Source organism: Leucoraja erinacea, chromosome 16 (genome assembly GCF_028641065.1).
Source record: "Leucoraja erinacea ecotype New England chromosome 16, Leri_hhj_1, whole genome shotgun sequence".
Classification (NCBI taxonomy): Eukaryota; Metazoa; Chordata; class Chondrichthyes; order Rajiformes; family Rajidae; genus Leucoraja; species Leucoraja erinaceus.
Genome location: NC_073392.1, coordinates 31,997,144 through 32,018,382, shown reverse-complemented (window position 1 = coordinate 32,018,382; position 21,239 = coordinate 31,997,144). Strand labels below are relative to the sequence as shown.

The window sequence follows — 21,239 nt, the reverse complement described above, 5'->3', positions numbered from 1 at the left end:
TAAGATAGAAGTAAGAGTCATTGAGAGGGTGCAGAGGATATTTAATGGCATTGAAGGGTTCCAGTTACAGGGTTAGGTTGGACAAGATCATAAGAAATAGGAGTAGAATTAGGCCATTTGGCCCATCAAGTTTACTCCGCCATTCAATCATGGCTGATCTATCTCTCCCTCCTAACCCCATTGTCGGGGTGGGAGATTGCAACCTTCACGTTGTCCGCCCTGTTTCGACGAATGCAATCAACCTGGCGTGCACCATCAAGTAAGATCAAATAGAACAAGTTGGCCTACAACTTTAGGCTGTGCACGCCATACGCAAGAAGAAGACCCCATTCTCCTGCCTTCTCCCCATGACCACTGACACCCTGACAAGCCAGGGTGTTCCCTTTAGAGCGAATGAAGTCGATTAACATTCAGAATAATAAAATAAAATCAAGAAGGTTGGATTAATAGTCATAAAGTGGACTCTACTTTAGTAGAGAGTGAAGCAGCAAGGAAACAGGCCCTTCAGCCTAACTTTCCCATGCAGATCAAGATGCCCATCGCCACTAGTCCCACCTGCCCGTATTTGGTCTATATCCCTCTAAAACATTCTTATCCATGTACCTGTTCAAATGTCTTTAAATGTTGTTATAGTACTTCACTCAACTACCTCCTCTGAGAACCCATTCCGTACACTCACCAGCCTCCGTATGAAAGAATTGCCCATCAGGTTCCTATTAAATGATTGCCTCAATAACTCGATAACCTATTTGTGAATTCGTATTTTAAGCATGGTTAAGCTGAGAAACACATAACTTTCATCGAATTACAAAATCTCATCTGAGTATATACAGTGTTGTAACCCAAGGAACAAAGCAGCCTTGCGGCATTTACAATGTCCTCAGAACTCAAGACACATTAACCCCCGGTAGGTCAGCTCCAAAGCAAGGAATTCCAACTAAAAATGATACTCATACATACTTTTTCAGCTCTGTGTAGATGGGAAGAACTTCTGGATGGCAGACAAAGGCAAAAGCCAGGATGGGAATGGTGTATGCAGTCTGTGAATGAGAGAGTCAGAAAATTGAACTCTAATTGAAATATACGGCTCTATCCAAGACCACAAGAAATTGCAAAGAATTGTGGACGCAGCAAACCAACCTCCCTTCCCTTGACTCCATTTACATGTCACGCTGCCTCAACAAGGCCACCAGCATAATCAAGGACCAGTCTCATCACTGCTGCGTCTCCCCTCTCCCATTCGACAAGAGGTTCAGAAATGTGAAAACGCACACCTCCAGATACAGGGGCAGTTATCTTCCCAGCTGTCATCAGGCAACTGAACCATCCTTTCACCAAATTGAGAGTGGTCCTGAGCTACCATCTAACCCACTGGAGATCCTTGGACTATCTTTAATCAGACTTTACTGGACTTTATCTTGTACTAAATGTTATTCCCTTTATCCTTTATCTGTTCACAGTGGATGGCTTAACTGTAATCATGTATAGTCTTTCTGCTGACCGGAGAGCATGCAAGAAAAAAGCTTTTCACTGCATGTGGCAATAAACTAAATTAAATTAAACTAAAAAAAGCCTGATGCAATCATAAAGTCCATTTTAATCAGGATCTCAAATATGCTGAAAACCAAATGCTGACATGCCTTCCACATCAACCGAACATTTGTGTTACGGTTTCTTTATCTGTACAGAACATGCCCCTTAATGCTTCTGCTCATGTTTTTACCTGTGAGTTCAGGGTAAACAACCTCGGGCTGCATTGATCATCGGTGTCCGTGTGAATGTCATTGCTGCTGTTGTAGGTATTATTCTGATAGTTAATGCTGTCAGCAAAGGAGCTGTTTGCATGTATGTTGGTAAATGGGCAGGGAATCTGGAACTTCTTGTAGATCACCTGGAAATACACGTACGGCTTGAAAACAGCATATCAACACGTGAGCACTAAGAAAGTTAATAGAATAACAAAATTATGACAGAATGGCCATTCAGCCCATCAAATCTATGCCAGCTCCGTGCAAATTCATTCCCAGTTCCATTTCTTTCCCAATCGCACCCAATTTTATCCTGATTAAACCTGGTTCCACCAGCGTTCCAACCCCCTCCCCCCATTCTCGTAAATCTCTTCACTACTCTCTCCAGAACCTACACATCCTTCCTAAAGAGAAACCATTGATGACAGAATATGCTTTGTCGTTTAAAAAAAAATCTGAATAAAATGAATCTAGCTGGATAATTTACTACTATATACTGGTGTAGGAATCTTACTTCCTATGGTAAAGGAAGAGTCCTTCGGGCCCATGAAATCCATGTTAACTCACAAAATAACAATTCTATCAGTCTTATTTCCCCTTTCCTTATCTCCCTATACCATGCCACGTTATTCTCTCTCACATGCCCACCAATATATACCCCTTTGATTATTTTGCCACGACTGCAGTAATGGGTCATTTACAATAGCCTATTTTCCAACCAATCTCTGAAGAAACTGTAGCACATGACAAAAACCCATACAGTCTCAGGCAGAACATGCAAACTCCACATAGACAGCACGCACGATCAAAATCAACCCAGTTCTCTGGATCTGTGAAGCAGCAACACTAACTGGCTTAATCACGCCACCCAATACATTTAATACAATAACGAAAAACAATTATTGTGAAATGAGAGACATTGTGCTGGAACAGGACATTGCCACAGACGGCTGTACGGAGGCCAAGTCATTGGGCATTTTTAAAGTAGTAGGTTCTTGATTGGTAAGGGTGTCAGGGTTTATGGGGAAAAGACAGGGAAATGAGGTTGAGGAAAAAATAGATCAGCCATTATCAAATGGCAGGTCAGACTTGATGGGCTGAATGGCCTAATTCTGCAGCAAAACAGACTGCAGAGCAATCTGCTAATGTTACTACACTTACCGCAATTAGGAAGAAAATCATGCAGCTGAGAGAGAACCCACTTGTGTAGCCCAGGTAACCTACAATTAAAATATGGAGAGAAAGGATTACTTTGCTGAATGCCGCAAAAATTGTATATTAGAACTCCAACCTTGTGAAGTTAATGCAGAGGAATTGCAATCATGGCTGAAGCATTCTTTTAGAAAATCGTGTCAGATAAACCAGACAGATTTTGTGTACTCTAATATCCTTATCCGTAGTCTCTGCCTTTTGCCCATGAATGGCCAACCCATTATTCTGCTGATAGACACAAAGTGCTGGAGTAACTCAGCGGGTCAGGCAGCATCTCTGGTGAAAATGGATAGGTGATGTTTCGGGTTGGGACCCTTCTTCGGACATTTATCTTTACCTATTTTCTCCAGAGATGCTGCCTGACCCACTGAGTTACTCCAGCGTTTAATGTCTATCTTTGGTGTAAACCAGCACCCCCAGTTCCTTGTTATTACATCTTTATTTGTTGTTTCTGTCTTATTTAGGTCATCACTCAATAGTTGTACAGCATCGTCCTTTCAAGAACTGGGGTAAACCACGAAGAGGAAGGTCTGAAAATCCATACTTCTTTCAGGCAACTCTAATACTTAAAGCCACAGGATATAGGAAGGTCCATACATCATTCTGCAGATACCTGCTCACTTTCCCATTAGACTTGAATGCCAGATCCGATCAGGTCAGTCAACAGTGCAATGGAATCGACAAACTGTCCTGCAATTGCTCCACCCATATCCACCGTCCATAATACCCGTCCCAAACCCACGCCTAGCAAGACTTTTCAAAATGTTTATGAGCAGTAAATGGTAAGTGAAGAGCCTGTCCCACTTGGCTGTCATATACGCCACAGGCCGGTAGTGATTGACGCACGACGGTGGCGAGCGTCATCATGCGTCCGCACAGCTGTCTGGAACGCGTGACGTCACTTGAAAATGCTGGAGTAACTCAGCGGGACCGGCAGCATCTCTGGAGAGAAGGAATGGATGATGTTTCGGGTCGAGACTCTTCTTCAGTCTGAAGAAGGGTCTTGACCCAAAACGTCAGCCATTGCTTCTCTCCAGATATGCGGCCGTTCCCGCTGAGTTACTCCTGCATTTTGTGTCTGTCTCCAATTGTCTTGGCCCCGCTCTGGGAGTAGGAATGGGGGCTGATCGGGATCCGCAACGGCCGTGAGCCCCAGGCCGAGCTCGGCGATCGCTTGCCTGCTTGTGCTGCTGTTGGAGGTGAGACGTTGCGTTGGTGTGTCGTACTTAGCCATCATTTACGCAACAGGCCGGTGGCGCGCAAAGATTTCGTGGAGAACGAAATCCTGGAGTGCTGCGCAATACCGCGCGCAACTCCACACTCCTCCACGCCACCCCATGCGCCCGTCCCGCGCTATCCACACGCTACCCACACGCTACCAGGTCACGTAAATGGCGTGCAAATGATGGCCAGGTGGGACAGGCCCTTAAGTCACTGAGTTGCACTCACATCAAGTCTCAGGTCTTCATGGGCCAAAGGATAAAACGGGAGGAGAGGGAGGAGGGGAGGGAGCCCATAATGCTAAAGTCTTGAAAAATAATAAATTAGAAAGGCAAGTTCCACCAGATTAATTGATTCATTGGTTTCTGATATCGGACATCCGTGGCTCTGCCCAATATTGCTTAGTTTAGTTTAGTTTAGAGATACAGCGTGGAAACAGGCCCTTCGGCCCACCGAGCTTGATGCAACCTCGTAGTTGAGGGGAGGCGGAAGAAGCAAGCTCATGAAGCTTGCCCTTTTCCATCTTTCCTCCCCCACTGAAGAACTGACCCTGACCTGAAACGTCACCTGTCCATTCCATCCAGGGATGCTGCCTGACTCGCTGAGTTACTCCAGCACTTTGTGTTCAACCCAAGATTTCATCATCTGCAGTTCCTTGTGTCACCTATAAACCTGGCTACCAGCTGAATACCCTCGTGCGGTGGGTGATAGAGACGTCAACAAACACGAGTGCTAATTTACTGACCTAGTTCACATTATTTTCACCTTCTAATTGCTACGCTGTGGACATCAGATCAAACATCATTACGTGCAGATGCAAAATCATTACAACATTCGATCCACAAAACTCACAACTCAAGAAATAAAGAGCGATTATCTTAATAACGGTTTCAAATACCCATGAGAAAGAAGACGATGACCTATTTCTTTGGTCTCTCTCATTACTAGCAATTTAAACTGAACCTGATTCAACCTTTCACATGTCCACCGTACGTCAATAATTAACAAGCATTTGTTCTGACAGACAAAACTCGGACTGTTCGCTGTGAGGCAATTACCTTTCCCGCGGCTACAAGTTTGCCAAACTTGATGCCAGGGCTTTAGAGTGGGCAGCCAATGTCGCTTCACACAAGGATTTTGAAAGTGAGTTTTGACGTGCATGGGTGTTGGGGGAAGGGAGGGGCACAGAGTGCTTACTCAACAAGTTGGCAACTCACGGGCTTATGATACCAAGGCAAGGTGGTGCAGCGGTAGAATTGCTACCTTACTGCGGCAGAGACCCTGGTTTGATTCTGACTACGAGTCCTGTCTGTACGGAGTTTGTACGTTCTCCCTGTGTCCACTTGAGTTTTCTCCGATTGCTCCGGTATTCTCCCACACTCCAAAGATTTGTAGGTTAATTGGCTTCAGTAAGTATTGTAAATTGTCTCTAGTGTGTAGGACAGTGCGAGTGTACGGGGATCGATGGTCGATGCAGACATGGTGGGCTGAAGGGCCTGTTTCCATGCTGTATCTCTAAACTAAACTAATGATCATAAGAAGATGGTTATGAGGTGGTTTCTGAGTTTATTTAGGATAATTGCAATTGATTTCCGTATGGTTTGCAGATATATAACCATAATACATGATGAGAGTTTGACGGCACTGGGCCTGTACTCATTGGAGTTTCGCAAGATGAGGGTGGACCGCATTGACATTTACTGAATAGTGAAAGGCCTGGATAGAGCGGATGTGGGGAGGATGTTTCTGTTAGTGGAGGATTCTAAGACCAGAGGTAGGTATGTTGCAAAACCTACCTAAATCGTCGATGAGAATCTGCCCCAGCCCGTGTGCGCGATTTTGGCGCTGTTTAGAGGGGGCGGGTTTAAAACGCGATTTTTACTAGGCTGTCCCAATCGAAGATGTTCAGCCTAGTAAATCATTAACGAAAAATCGCTGAAAGACCCCGTCGCAAAAGGTAATATTAGTTTTATAGGCCTCGAATAATAGTTATAATAGTTTTAAAATCACTCTCTCAACCCGCGACCTCTCGCAGCCCCAGGGTTTTATAAAGCAAACAATTAAAGGTATGTACCTTATTTTTACATTAAAAGGGGCTTCTTAAGACCCCTTTATACAAAGTTTACTATAGCGAATAGTTCATTTTGTGCTCTTTATATCCCGCGGTATTTTTCTGGGCATTTGAGGGCACAATGCACAATGTGAACGTTCTAAACCAGCGCGTTCACAGGAACCCACTAGAAAGCTGATTTAAAATGGACTTTAATTCACAGCAATTGAACACTAAATTCCTTCCATTTGGCCTATAAATTGATGTAAATGAGATTTAAAAATCATGTTTTATTGTGAATTATTTGTGAATATTATTTGGACACTTAGGCTATTTAAAAATGTTAATCATTTATTAAGAAATGGATAGATGTTTAAATCTAGTAATTGAAGTTTGAAATTAGCTACAATTGGGTAACTAACTAATTATATGCGTTAATTTCAGGTCATCCAAGTAAGATTATTTTATATTTGTTTCAGAATGGTTCAATCTATGATAACTGAAAATTTCATTCAGTTCTCTTAATTTTTAAGAAGGTTATGGGCTTTTGACTGTCCATGATCACAGCTTTTTTGTTATGTCCATAGAAAATCAATAGGGAACAAGATGCTAATTTCCGAGTATGAAAATGGCCATAACTTTTTTATTACTTAATATATGAAAGTGAATTAGGTGTCAAATTAAACTTCTTTTTATGCTTTATCTGATGGGATAAATTGCAGACTTGATTTTTTTAATCTCAAAATTTTGTAACATTGCTACCAGAGGGCACAGCTTCAGAATAAAAGAACGTGCCGTTGGAAAGGACATGAGGAGGATTTTCTTTTTGTCAGAGGGTGGAGAATCTGGGAAATTAATTGCCTAGATGGCTGTGGAGCCCAAGTCATTGGGTATACCACCACTGTCCACCCTAATTTGATCCTGAAATGTATATATCAGTCCTTTCATCATCACTGGATTTAAATCCTTGAACTCCTCACCCAACAGCACTGAGAGAGTATCTTCACCAGGGAAGTATGGTCATTCAAGAATATAGTTCACCATCACTGTGCCATTGGCAGGGGCGGTGCGGTGATGCAGCTGCCTCACAGCGCCAGGGACCCAGGCTCAATTCTGACCCCGGGTGCTGTGTATGGAGTTTCTACATATGACAGTGTTTTTGGTTTTGGTCCACACTATCCAGAATGTCTCTATGCTAAGGCTAGGTATCCAGCTAAAAGCACGGGATTGAGATCAGCACTTTCCACAGTTTCCATGACCGCTTTGTGTGCTTTTCTCCCGCTTTTCACTTGCTAACTAGTAGATTGAGTCTATTTGTTCCCTAAACCCTTTGCCACGGAGACCAGCCCATCTAGAGTCATGGTCATACAGCACAAAAACACGGCCTTAGGACCAACTTTACCGTGCCGATCAAGATGCCCCATCCACATTATATCTACCTGTCTGGATTTGGTCCCTCTAAACCTTTCCTATCATAGAAACATAGAAAACAGGTGTAGGAGTAGGCCATTTGGCCCTTCGAGCCTGCACCGCCATCCAATATGATCATGGCTGCTCATGAACCTGTCCAAATGTCTTTTCAATGTTGTTATAATACCTGCCCCAACTACCTCCTCCGGCAGCTCAAAATGCGTAGGATAGAACTGCTGAAGCTGGTTTACACAGAAGATAGACACAAATTGCTGGAGTAACTCAGCGGGACAGGCAGCATCTCTGGTGAGAAGGAATGGGTGACATTTTGGGTCGGGGCCCTTCAGTCTGTCCCGCTGAGTTACTCCAGCATTTTGTATCTGTCCCTCTGGCACCTTGTTCCTTATCCTCACCACTTTCATGGCCCCAGAGCAGAAGTGTCCACGTCGCGGGACTGGAAACTGGATGTATCCTGAGCTAATTCTGCTATCACCATAAAAACTGCAACAAGTGATGGCTTCCACTGATTGTCGCCGGAAGCTTGCGTCCTTTTCAGGACGGACGATGACAGCGATGTCAACATTTGTAACAAGATGGACACGATAAGAAAAAAGAAGAACCACCCTCTTCTCTGATTTTTGTTCTTGAGACCTTTCAACATTCCATTACATGCTTTAAAATAGTGCATTTCATGCTCTAAAAATGGCACGAGCAACATAAGGATATTGCACAGATCCTGAACTCTAATATCACTGCTGGAGTGGCAATTCCTACCCCTCCAGCATCACAAAGTGGTGCATCAACCCGAGTCAACAAAAGTGAATTTCTCTCGCATTCTATCACAGAAATATCACAATGTGTCCAAAACTAACCGAGTTGTTTCATCAGGGCCAGAGGCAACACGACAGTGGCAGAGGCGATGATCACCAGGTAGTTTCCATTCAGGTACCATTCTCTGAAATAAAATAGAATTCAAGTAAAAGTTAACATGGAAACTCCAGTGGGAAATTAACAATCAAGACTCAAGAGTCAAGTCAAAAGAGCCAAGAATGTTTTATTGGCGTATGTCCCGTAACAGAAAAGTTACTCCAGCATTTTGTGACTACCTTTGATTTAAACCAGCATCTGCAGTTCTTTCCTACCTCCTCTGGCAATTTGTTCCATACACCCATCACCCTTTCTGTATAAAAGGTTACCCCTCGGGTTCCTATTAAATCATTCCTCCCTCATCTTAAACCTATGCCCTCTGGTTCTCGATCCTGCTCTACCCAATCTCCTCCTCTCCCGATTTTGTACACCTCTAAAAGATCATGAAGTCTTATAGGGAGTTAAAATGGTTGGCAACTAGGAGATCCAGTAGGGCTTGCTGGACCATGTGCACGTGTTTAGCGAAACTGTTTAAATATCTTCCTGTTCTGACCAGGAGTTCTGGGTCCAGCCATAAAGTGAATTGAAAGCAAGGTTGCCACTAGATTTTAACCGAATTGGTGACGTTTTCCAGGTCTCTAAATGGTTTCATCATCTTACTGAAGCATTCAACGTGCTCACAATAGATCCCACTGCAAACTGAACGGTTCTTGCTCAAAGATTTCACAGCGCTATTGGAGGGACTGTGTCAAAGCCCATGTTTCTCTTTCAGTCATCACTAAGGCTGATTATCTGCTCCATTAACAGGTTGCCGCTTGAGGAAGCAGGCTCTGTGCAAATTATTTCCCACATTAAAACCGTGACTGCACTTCAAACAGTACTTAGTTGGTTGTTATGCACTTTGGAATGTGATGTAAGATGGTCCACAAACCCAGTCTTGCTCCTCACTCCAAGTGTTGCTTTTTTGCTGAAAATCAGTATTAAATGAAAATCACTCCCTTATTCAAACCTATCTTACGAACTGATTTGATCGCTGTGTAGCGGAAATTTGAACTTGCGTATCAAATTTTTTGAAAAAGCACTTTGTTTCAGCGGCAATAAAATGTTATTCTGGGCATGTTCTGATCAGAAAGCCTGTTCTCTTTGCCAAGAGGTGAGTAACTTTGAAAATATTTTGGCAGTTCTTGTCTGGAGACACAGTCTTCTGTAGTTCAGCCTCTGGCTACGTTGGCTGGTTGTTCTGTATTCAAGGAAGTACTCTACTACAAAATGAAGAGCATTTGGTAACAGAACTCAGGAACAACTTCATCCCCTCTGTTATCAGGTGACTGAATGGTCCTTCCATAAACTGGGGCATTGCCCAAGTCACCTCTACCCCATTGCGGACATTGGACTTTGTCTGTGGAATTGATGCTCTATAATGCTGAGAACTATATTCTGCACTCTGTATCTTTTCCCTTGCTGTACTTACTGTACTCGAGTTTGACTTGATTGTATTTGGATATAGTCTTATCTGATCTCTTTGGATTGCAAACAAAACAAGGCTTTTCATTGTACCTCAGTGCAAATCTAAACCTAAAGAACGGGTGATTTACGGTTTTGGACTCAGAATCATAGTGCGTGGAAACAGGCCCTTCCGCACAACTTGCTGACACCGACTGACTTGTCCCATCAGCATTAGTCTCCCCTGCCTGCACTTGGCCCATATCCCTCTAAACCTATTCTATCTATCTATATGCTTCTTTAACGTTGTGATAGTACTTGCCTCAACTATCTCCTCCGGCAGCTCGTTCCATGCACCTAACATGCTTTGTGTAAAAAAGTTACCCCTCGGGTTCCTATTAAATCTCCCCCTCCCTATCTTCATCCCCCAAAAATTAGTGTACTTTTAGTTTTGTATTATGTGGGGGGTGGAGGGGGGGGAACGTTCTTTATCTCTTTCCTCGACAGAAGGTCCAGCAGAGGCAAAGAGATGATCGAACCCTTGCATTGGGACCTGCTGGGATCTGATGCATTGGACTTTGATCGTTCACAAAAAGCTAAGGTTGGTTGTACAACACTTGTAAATAAATGAAACAGTGCAACACAATAGCGATTGGCATTTGGCACAATGCGAATAGGTTTAGGTTTATTGTTGTCATGTATACCGAGGTACAATGAACAGCTTTGTTTTGCATCCTATCTTATCAGATCATAGATCAGATACAACAGAGCAAAGGGTGGAGATACAGAGTGCAGAATGTCAGTCTCAGCATCAGTTCCATAGACAAAGTCCAATGCCTGCAAAGAGGTGGTGGTGAATTGGACAGTACCTAGCTTATGGAAGGACCATTCAGAAGCCTGATAACAGAGGGGAAGAGGCTGTTCCGGAGTCTGGTGGTGCACACTTTTGAGCTTCAACATTCAGTCTGAGAAATAATTTATCCGTTTCCTGTAACATGTAAAAATATCTCGGAGGACTTCATAATCAGTGAATTCCTTGTGCCTTCATTAATTATATCCTTCAATCAATCAATGTTCTAGAATCTTTCCTACATCGGCACAGTGATGCAGCTAGCAGAGTTGCTTCCACAGCTCCAGGCACCCCGTTCAATTCTGACCTCCAGTGCTGTCTTTCATGAGTTTGCATGTTCTCCCCGTGACCTTGTGAGTTTTCCTCGGCAGCCCAGTTTACTCTTTAAGGCGGCACGGTAGCACAGCGGTAGAGTTGCTGCCTTAGAGCGCCAGAGACCTGGGTTCGATCCTGACTGCAGGTGCTGTCTGTACAAAGATTGCACATTCTCACCGTGACCACGTGGGTTTTCTCCAGGTGCTCTGGTTTCCACCCACATCCCAAGGACGTCCAAGTTTGTAGGTTAATTGGCTTGGGTAAAGTGGGAAAATTGTCCCTGGTATGTGCCAGAATACTGGTGATCACTGGTTGGCATGGACTTGGTGGGCCGAAGGGCCTGTTTCCGCGGTGTAACTCTAAAGTCTAAAGTCGCTTGCATCCCAAGGATTATGGGTTGGTAGAAAATTGGTCAATCTAAATTGTCTCTAACGTGCAGGTGAATAGTAGATTCTGAGGGGAAGTTATGAGAAATATGGGGAGAATAAATTAGAGGAGAAATTAGTAGAGAGTAAGATTGTGCTGTGAACTGGCATAGACTTGATGATGAGATGAAATGGCTTCCTTCAATGCTATAAGGAAACATGGAATCATTTTGGCCAAACCAGTAGTTGACCTATTTCCTGCTGGGGTTGTCTAGAAATATTCAACATGCAATGGAAATACAAGAATAGACAAACCCATGATTTAAGGTCTTGCCCTATGCTTAGATTACATCTGCAGATCCACGACTGGAAATCTAACCACGAGTTCCTGGCTCAGGGCCAAAGCTTGGTAAGCTCAAGCCAACAACACTGGGTAGAGTCCAAGAGCAGAGCGGTTCTTCCACAAACTCCAACCCATTGTTCTATTCATCTCTGCGTCTACACGGTGTTGAAATGTCAGTGAGTGGAGAGTATGAATTTTACCCATCCTTGGCCCCTCACCTCCTTTATAGAGTCACACAGCACGGAAATAGGCCCTTTGGCCCAAATCATCCATGCCAACCCATTTTCCTGCATTTGGTCCGTATCCCTCTAAATCTCCCCTATCCAAGTATCCATCCAAGTGTCTTTTAAATATAGTCTCAGCATTGATCTTTATCTCTGCACGGATCAATTCCAACCACAAATCCCGCACTCCACCATCACACTGAGTGTATTTATCTTCCTCAGTTCAACCAGTGGTGGGTTTCAGAGCTGAAAGTAGATCTCTGAGCATTAAATGTGCAAGAAGACAAAGGATACCGGTCGAGGAGGCCATATTACGAGCACCGGATGCAATAGACCAGGGTGGAAGAGGTCCAGATGAACTCCTGTTTCACCTGGAGGAGTGTTTAGATCTGGTGAGGGAGAAGTTGTAGGGGAAGATGTTACAATTGCTGTGATTAAATGTGCATGTCCTGAATTGTTGTCTCTTCAGGTTGGCACAGTGGCACGGCGGTAGAGTTGCTGCCTTACAGTGCCAGACACCCAGGTTCAATCCTGACTACTGGGTGCTGTCTGTGTGGAGTTTGCACGTTTGTGTGTGACCACGTGGATTTTCTCCGTGTGCTCCACTATCCTTCCAAAGATGTGCAGGTCTGTAGGTTAATTGGCTTCTGTAAATTGTCCCTAGTGTTTAGGATAGAACTAGTGTACAGGTGATCGCTGGTGGGCGCAGACTCAGTGGGCCGGAAGGCCTGCTTGCACGCTGTATCTCTAAACTAAACTACACAACATGTCGAGTCCCATGCACAATAGATTTTTCAAAGCATGTGTTGGCATATAATTCACTGCGTATTTAATACATTTCTCCTAGCACCAAAGAAGTTCTGATACACAGCATCCAAATCTCACTGACCATAGATGGTCTTAGCAACAGCCACAGTTAACCAGACACAGTTAAAACAAATACATTGATACAAGAGTCCTTAGTAGCTTACTTCCTTCTGTCTCCTAGTAACTAGGTGATAATCAGCATGTGAACCTAAACACATCTAAGCAGGGTGAACTAGATAAAGCGGCTTAAACCCGATTGTAAAGAACCGAGGGAAATTATAAATTACAGCAGAAATGTCAATTAAACAATTTATTTATATTTTCATGGAGATGACTTTTTGACTGAAAGTGGAGGAAACCAAACAAGCTTTGTAGTGACGTTATATGAGCACACCGATTAGTTAGCACAGAACATTACACAAATTAATATTTACTCTTGCATTTTTATGATGTATTTTTAATTGCCTGCCTTGTTTGAATAGAATTACAGATAAGCACACTTGCAACATCAGTTGCATGTGTGTGTGTGTGTGTGTATCTGTGCTAACATGTGCACTCGTCTGCCTTTCACTGCCCCTCTAACAGACTAAATGATGCATGATCGCAGATAGGATGCTTGATGGAGCAAATATAAATCACTTCTGCTGAAACATAGCAATGAATAGAATCACAAAGGCAGCACCCACACCGTTGCCCACCTAGTGTTGTGCCAGTGAATCAGTACACAAGGCCTTGGAGATGCCCCGCGTGTTCTGAGGTTGGCTGTGGGAGATGCCCTGGGGCATGGAGAAGGAGCGATGGCCGCAGGAGCTGAGGGATGGCGTGTTCGCGGCTCGCTGCGTATATGGAGAGGACCTGCTGGAGGTTCCAGCAGCAGCCAGGGGATCATTGGAGGCCCCTCAGAGGACAGGCGAGCAGGCGTATCGGACGCGGCCTATAGCAACACGATGGGATGGTGGAGGGCACCGACATCCTCGCCAGGCCAGGACGACCCCTGCAACTCCGACCCAGTGTCAGCCAGGACAACGGGCCTCTGAGGCCAATTTAACATTCTACATTTTTACGAACTTTAAAACTTGAAGGACACAAGATGGCATCGGAAACGTGTCGACTCTTGTGTACTGCCTCAGCGTAAACTACGAATCTTACCCTCTTTACACGGCAATCATTGAACCTGTTTTTACTGAAGATTTTACTGAAGATATTACTGATTTTACTGAAACATATCCAAATTTTTGGATATATTTTGTATATATAAAAACAATTTCATAGTACCTAGGAACACGTGACAATAAACGACCATTGAGTCAGGTATTGGAATGATCGGTCAGTTGGATAGATTTCATTTTGCCGTGTAAAATGGATACCTTGTTATGTACTGTCGTATAAATCCGTCTGTTTAATGGAAGCAACTTATTAGCTTTACCCCAGCAGAGCTTCACGTGATACTATTCCAAACCTGTATCTGATGAGTCCCTCATTGCTCTCTGAAGTTGCCCAGATCTAGAGAGACAAAGTGTTTAAGAAGGAACTGCAGATGCTGGAAAATCGAAGGTACACAAAAATGCTGGGGTAAACTCAGCGGGTGCAGCAGTATCTATGGAGCGAAGGAGATAGGCAACGTTTTGGGCCGAAACGTTGCCTTTCTCCTTCGCTCCATAGATGCTGCTGCACCCGCTGAGTTTCTCCTACATTTTTGTGTACCTTCAGATCTAGAGAGAGTTGGATAGTGATCTTAAAAATAGTGGAGTCAGGGGATATGGGGAAAAGGCAGGAACGGGGTACTGAGTGTGGATGATCAGCCATGATCACAGTGAATGGTGGTGCTGGCTCGAAGGGCCGAATGGCCTACTCCTGCACCTATTGGTCTATTGTCTATTGTCTAAAGAACTACATCTCTATGCTACAGCAGTTCCAGAAGAAGTTCAATTACAGCTCTGGGTCAACCCGGGATGGACGGTAAACGTTGATCTTGCCATTGATGTCTACAAACTTAATAATGGATTTTTAAGTTTGTGAGCTGCCTCACATTGTCAGAGCCCTCGGGTGCTGTCTGTGTGGAGTTTCCACGTTCTCCCTGTGACTGCATGGATTTAGTTTAGTTTAGTTTAGTTTGGAGATACAGCACGGAAACAGGCCCTTCAGCCCACCGGGTCTGCACCGACCAATGATCACTTATACACTCGTTCAACGTTTTCCCAGTTTCGCATTCTACACACTAGGATCAATTTACAGGAGGCAATTAACCTGCAAACCGGCACATCTTTGGAATGTGGGAGGAAACAGGAACACCCAGAAAAAACCTTACCGACACAGGGAGAACGTACAAACTGTGTACTGAGTGCACCTTGGATTGAACCCGGGTCTCTGAGGCTGTGAGGCTACATCTCTACTGCTGCACACCGTGCCGCTCTCCAAGAGGGGTAAGCCGGCCTTGTTCGGGGTCAAGGGAAGAATCGAGGCACCAATGTTTGCTTTTTTTTGTTTTAGAAATATAGCGTGGAAACAGGCCCTACAGCCCAACGGGTCCGCATCAACCAACGATCACATGTACAGTAGTTCTATTCCACACACTAGGGACAATTAATAAAAGGCAATTAACCCCGTCTTTGGAATGTGGGGGGATTCGGGGGCACCCAGAAAAAACCTCACCATCGTGGGGAGAACGTACAAACTCTGTACGTACAGCACCCAGTACTTAGCATCAAACCCAGGTCTCTGGCGCTGTTAGGAAGCAGCTCTACCGATGCACCACTGTGCAATCATTCTCAGTATCTTCGTGGCTGAAAGAACGCAGTATTCCCTCTGGCTCTGACGGTGGCAGTCTTTGGACTGGCCGTCGTGATCCTGTTACAGATGCTCAGTTTTATGACTCAGGCCCTGAATGGATGCTGCTGTTGCCAGCATCTGCAACACCTTCGAATGGAGTCTTTAACGGCAGTCTGCGGCCACGCTCAGCTCATTCCTTAAACCCATCGTTTCCACCAAGTGCCGTGTTCATTTCTTGGATTTTTGAGATTCCAGTGGAACATTTTCAGTGTACTAGAACTAAAGGTTCTTTTGTATAAAACAGACATATGGTTTCACTATAAATGCAGGAGGTATTCAGAGCGGCACAGTGGCGCAGCTGGTAAAGCTGCTGCCGCACAGCGCCAGAGACCCCAGTTTGATCCAGACCTCATTTGCTGTCTCTGTGGAGTTTGCATGTTCTCTCGGTGACCGCATGGGTTTCCTCCGGGCGCTCTGGTTTCCTCTCACACCCAAAGATGTACAGGTTTGTGGGTTAATTGGCCTCAATTATGTTAATTGGTTCATTTCTCATTGGAGGTGGATGAGAAAGTGGGTTAATGTAGAACTAATGTGAACGGGTGATCGATGGTCGGCGTGGACATTGGGCTGAAGGGCCTGTTTCAATGCTGTATCTCAAAACTAAACTAAGCTAAACTCCACTTACATTGTGACCTCTTTAAATGTCCGTTTTAGGTCTAAGAATTAGCGCAGTCTTTAGTGAACCACTTCAGTAAGGCACATGGGTGCACTCCTCTTTTCAAGCAAGTTCCAATCCCTCTATCTCCTTCTACTTAGATCAGGGGTCGACAACCTTGTTCTGTTTAGGGGCCGGGACGTATGTCTGTGAGCGGATGGCAGGCCACATCCATCACGTGTACACATGGATCCCGCCCCCTTCCCGCCCCGGATGGCAGGCATCATATCACGTGTTCGCAGAAGGTAGACAAAAATGCTGGAGAAACTCAGCGGTGAGGCAGCCTCATTCAATCCTTGCATGTCTCACCCGCTGAGTTTCTCCAGCATTTCCATATAACCATATAACAATTACAGCACGGAAACAGGCCATCTCGACCCTTCTAGTCCGTGCCAAACACGTATTCTCCCCTAGTCCCATACACCTGCGTTCAGACCATAACGCTCCATACCTTTCCCGTCCATATAACTATCCAATTTATTTTTAAATGATAAAAACGAACCTGCCTCCACCACCTTCACTGGAAGCTCATTCCACACAGCCACCACTCTCTGAGTAAAGAAGTTCCCCCTCATGTTACCCCTAAATGTCTGTCCCTTAATTCTCAAGTCATGTCCCCTTGTTTGAATCTTCCTACTCTCAGTGGGAAAAGTTTATCCACGTTAACTCTGTCTATCCCTCTCATCATTTTTGTCCACCTTCCATTTTTCCAGCATCTGCAGTTCTTTCTTAAACGTGTTCACAGAAGGTGCGCGGCCGTGCGGGCGGCTTTGCGCAGGATGCGGTGCAGACAGAGCTCGGCCGCTGCTCAGGGCGCTTGGTAGGGCGGATGATTTCGGTTTAGGCCTCGGGGCCGTAGGTTGCCGACCCCTGACTTAGATATTCAAAACCCAAAAGGTTGAGTGGGGAAGATAGGAAAGAAATTATTTTTAAAGATATGAAGGCAGTTTAAATGACACTGCAGTTCCCAGTAAAATATCAGCATCTTAACTTGTTTATGGGAGTCACACCACCATATAAATGCAGCAGAATCACACTCCAGTAAAAGTCAAACACTGAGGCTGCATCAGCAGCAGAAGACATGAGAAAGGGTCTGGGTGGGATTAGGAATGCATGTTCAACATTACACCCCAGCGGTATGAAAATTAACCTCTAACTTCAAGTAATCCCTCTCCCTCCATCCCTAACTCTTCCCATTTCTCTGACCATTTTATCTCTGTTTGCTTTGTTGCTACTTTCCCCCAGCTAACAATGATCTATTCTACATGTTCCTAGATCTCTATTCCCTTTGTCCTGTTTTCACACCTTACATGTCCTTATCTATATATCCCCCTCTCCCCTGACATCAGTCTGAAGAAGGGTCTCGACCCGAAATGTCACCCAGTCCTTCTCTCCAGAGATGCTACCTGTCCCGCTGAGTTACTCCAGCATGTTGTGTCTGTCTTCGTTTTAAACCAGTATCCACAGCTTCTTCCTGCACATCCCTCTGCTTCCTGCTGTCTAATTTTAACATGAGCTGCATCATGATCATTTGACATACAGTGGTTTTGGTCATTTTTTAAGTCCAAAACGTTACCACATGAGAGTGGAATCCGTTTGGTAATTCCCCTGCCTCAGGCTGCCATAACTGGGCCGTTACAGGGCTGCACAGTGGCACAATTAGTAGAGCTGCTGCCCCGCAGCGCCAGAAAACCAGGTTCAATCCTGACCTTGGGTTCGATCCTGACCTTGGGTGCTGTCTGTGTGGAGTTTGCACACTCTCCCTGTCACCACATTGGTTTTCTCTGGGTGCTCCGGTTTCCTCCCACAGCCCAAAGACATGCAAGTTAGTTAATTCATCAGGGAGATGTGTATCTAAATACAACAAAGGACATAAAACTAAGCGGGTCAGACAGCATCTCTGGAGGACATGGATCAGGACCATTCTCAAGGCTGATTGCAGGGAGGGAGACAGAAAGCTGGAGGAGAGGAGGGGCCTGACATATAATCAGGTTGTAAAAGGTGAGAGAGGGGGGGGGGGGGGGGGATTGATTGGCAAATGGTTGGACAAAAGCAGAGATGAAAAGATATAAGGTGTGAGACAAAAGGATTGATGAGTTACAAACTGTGAAGCTCGAGGAAGGAACGCAGGGGGAAAATACTGTGTGTGTGTGTGTGTGTGTGTGTGTGTGTGTGTGTGTGTGTGTGTGTGTGTGTGTGTGTGTGTGTGTGTGTGTGTGTGTGTGTGTGTGTGTGTGTGTGTGTGTGTGTGTGTGTGTGTGTGTGTGTGTAGTTGTCTAAATCTATTTTTAAATATTATGTCTCGTTGAAACATAGGCAAGGATTATTTTAGTGTCAATAGTAATTTCTTCCATTAATGTTTTTATCACCGCAAAACAAGGCCAATTGCCCACTGTGCCCATATAGGTTTTCTAAACAAGCAGTCAACTAATTACTTCTTCCCTGCTTATTTCTCGAAATACTGAAAAATGTTCAATGCTTCTTTTATTGGCCATGTACCATAAGTACAGTGAAGTACATTTTTTGCATATAGATCTGTGCGCTTATTACTATACATAAAGACAATCCCCGATTAAGTACCCCATGCATGAACACAACCCACTGAGTCCATATGCAATAGTCGACAGACTGTCATTTCCTATCAAAATGCATCTATTTAAAAAAAATGAAAATTACAATTGAATTAATTATCAGTCCATTTGTCAAATCTCTTTTAAGCAGTGCACTATTACAGAGTTGTTTAAAATATTTGTTATCTTCTCCACTTGGCTTTTCTTTCCAGCTGCAATGAAGCCAAACTGCCACAGGGTGAACAGATTTGAAACTTTCTCGCATTTAACTTTTATAAATTATTGAACTGGCAGAAACGGCTGGCTGTTGCAAACTAATGTTGTAGTAAAAACATCCTGATAGCGTAACACTGTTGCATGTGGTATAAATGAGCTTTTAATTAGATTTACTCCCTGTTCTTAAAATACCAATTTTACGTGTCATTCTCTACGATATTTCAAAAATTCAGTGAGTTTTAACATTTAAAAAAAATCATTTTATTTTCTTGTTATTTGTTGAGCTTCTACCTTAGGATCTTGTGCACATTGGAATCTTGAATTTGCATAAGCAAAATGTTTAAAAAAAAACACGTTAAAATCTGATCGGTGATAGGTGGTCTGTGACTTCCATGGAATTGTTTGGTTTGCTTGATTAACTCATTGTTGCCTACAATCCATTGCATCCAACAGCAACAGATGCTGGAGGAGGAGAAGTTTAAGGCACATATTCCCAGCACAACCCCCAAACTCCTAAATTTTTGCCCTCTGATATGGAAGAGTTTCTCGCTGTCAAAAATCTTTTAAAATTTTGAATAGGGTAAAAAATCAGATTAAATGCAGCTAGTGCGTTCCTGACCTCATCAGCTAGAGTGCAGTACTGGCCTTCCATCTCCCTGCGGCACAGTGGGACAGCGGTAGAGTTGTTGCCTTACAGCGCCAGAAACCCAGGTTTGATCCTGACTTACGGAGTTTGCATGGGTTAGATGTGACTGCGTGGGTTTTGTCCGGGTGCTCCGGTTTCCTCGCACATTCCAAAGACGCGCAGGTTTGTAGGTTAATTGGCTTGTAAATATTGTAAATTGTCCCTAGTATGCAGGATAGTGCTAGTATATGAGGATCATTCATCGGCATGGATTCAGTGGGCCGAAGGCCCTGTTTCCATGCATCCATCATATACTTATTAAAACTCTGATCTTGTTAGTGTGTATATATGTATATGTGGTTGTCTTTACATCTTTGCAAACACACTATGCAGTAACGATTACATTTTTACATATTCCGGTTGACTTTATCCCGTCGAGGCCAGGATCACCTTATCTGAACATTCATGCTTTATTTCTCGATTTAGTCTCGACTGATTACTGGAAAAGTCAAAAGACTTTGAAATTAAATCCATCAGCTTCAAATGATGACATCACAATGGCTCAGCTAGCAGTGCTGAGCCTCAGTGAGGAATTCATCCTATATTTGAAACGTTATTCGAGATTAAAACTTAAAAAATGCCAACTTACCAAGATTTTCTGAATCTGATTCACACGTTTTCATTCGAGGCAGAGATCATTTTCACCGAACATTTTATGCTTTATTTCGCGACTTATTACTGATTAATTACCTTGAATTTCAAACCGGCCAGCTTCAAATGATGATGTCACAATGGCTCGAATAGCAGGAGGAGGGTGAATTGCTATTGCATCACGCAGGGAAGGTGCAATTGGAATTTTTTTTTGAATCACTGCCGAGGAAGGCAAGGGGAGTGCTGAAATCTTACGTTCGGAAACGGCTTGAGTTGGAGGACCACGCCTCCCGTGGGGGCTACGGGGAGGGAACGTTGCGCGATCAGACCCAACGGGTCTGCACTTGGTCTAGTGTATCTCTAAAATTAAAACTGAATATACCCAATTGGAGATGTTTGGCTATCTTTAATTGGACTTTATCTTGTATTAAATGTTGTACCCTTTATCTTTTAGCTGTATACTGTGGACAGCTTAATGTAATCATGTATAGCCTTTTCTTGGACTGGATAGCACACAAACAAAAGTTTTTCATTATCTCAGTACAGGTGACAATCTATACTATTACTAAAACTCTCATCTTGTCCTCTTCCAGTTTGTGTTATTTTAAAATTTCAGCAAAAACTGTACGTTATATCGCTAGGATTTTTTGCCACCTTACTCACCGTTCTCCTCTGCTCCAAGCATACCAAGGTGCTGGGGACAGGAGCAGCTGAGTGAGTCCGGAGCCGGATCCTGGAGCCGGTGAGTGCGGTCGGAGCTGGGGCTGGGATCCGGTGAGCCCACACACCCCCCTCCTCCACACCCCCTCTCCCACACAATACCTCCCCCACACACACC

General features: G+C 44.1%; 1 protein-coding gene across 1 annotated transcript in view; it reads right to left on the bottom strand.

Annotated features, from left to right (window-relative positions):
• The window catches only part of slc38a3b (solute carrier family 38 member 3b), a 104,723-nt gene that overhangs the window by 18,862 nt on the left and 64,622 nt on the right, over positions 1-21,239 (bottom strand). Inside the window, exons 8-11 of the mRNA XM_055648068.1 lie at positions 8,514-8,596; positions 2,910-2,968; positions 1,724-1,891; positions 961-1,040 (exon numbers count right to left, since the gene is read on the bottom strand). Coding sequence (XP_055504043.1) covers positions 961-1,040; positions 1,724-1,891; positions 2,910-2,968; positions 8,514-8,596 — 390 coding nt within the window. The remainder of the gene's footprint in view (positions 1-960; positions 1,041-1,723; positions 1,892-2,909; positions 2,969-8,513; positions 8,597-21,239) is intronic.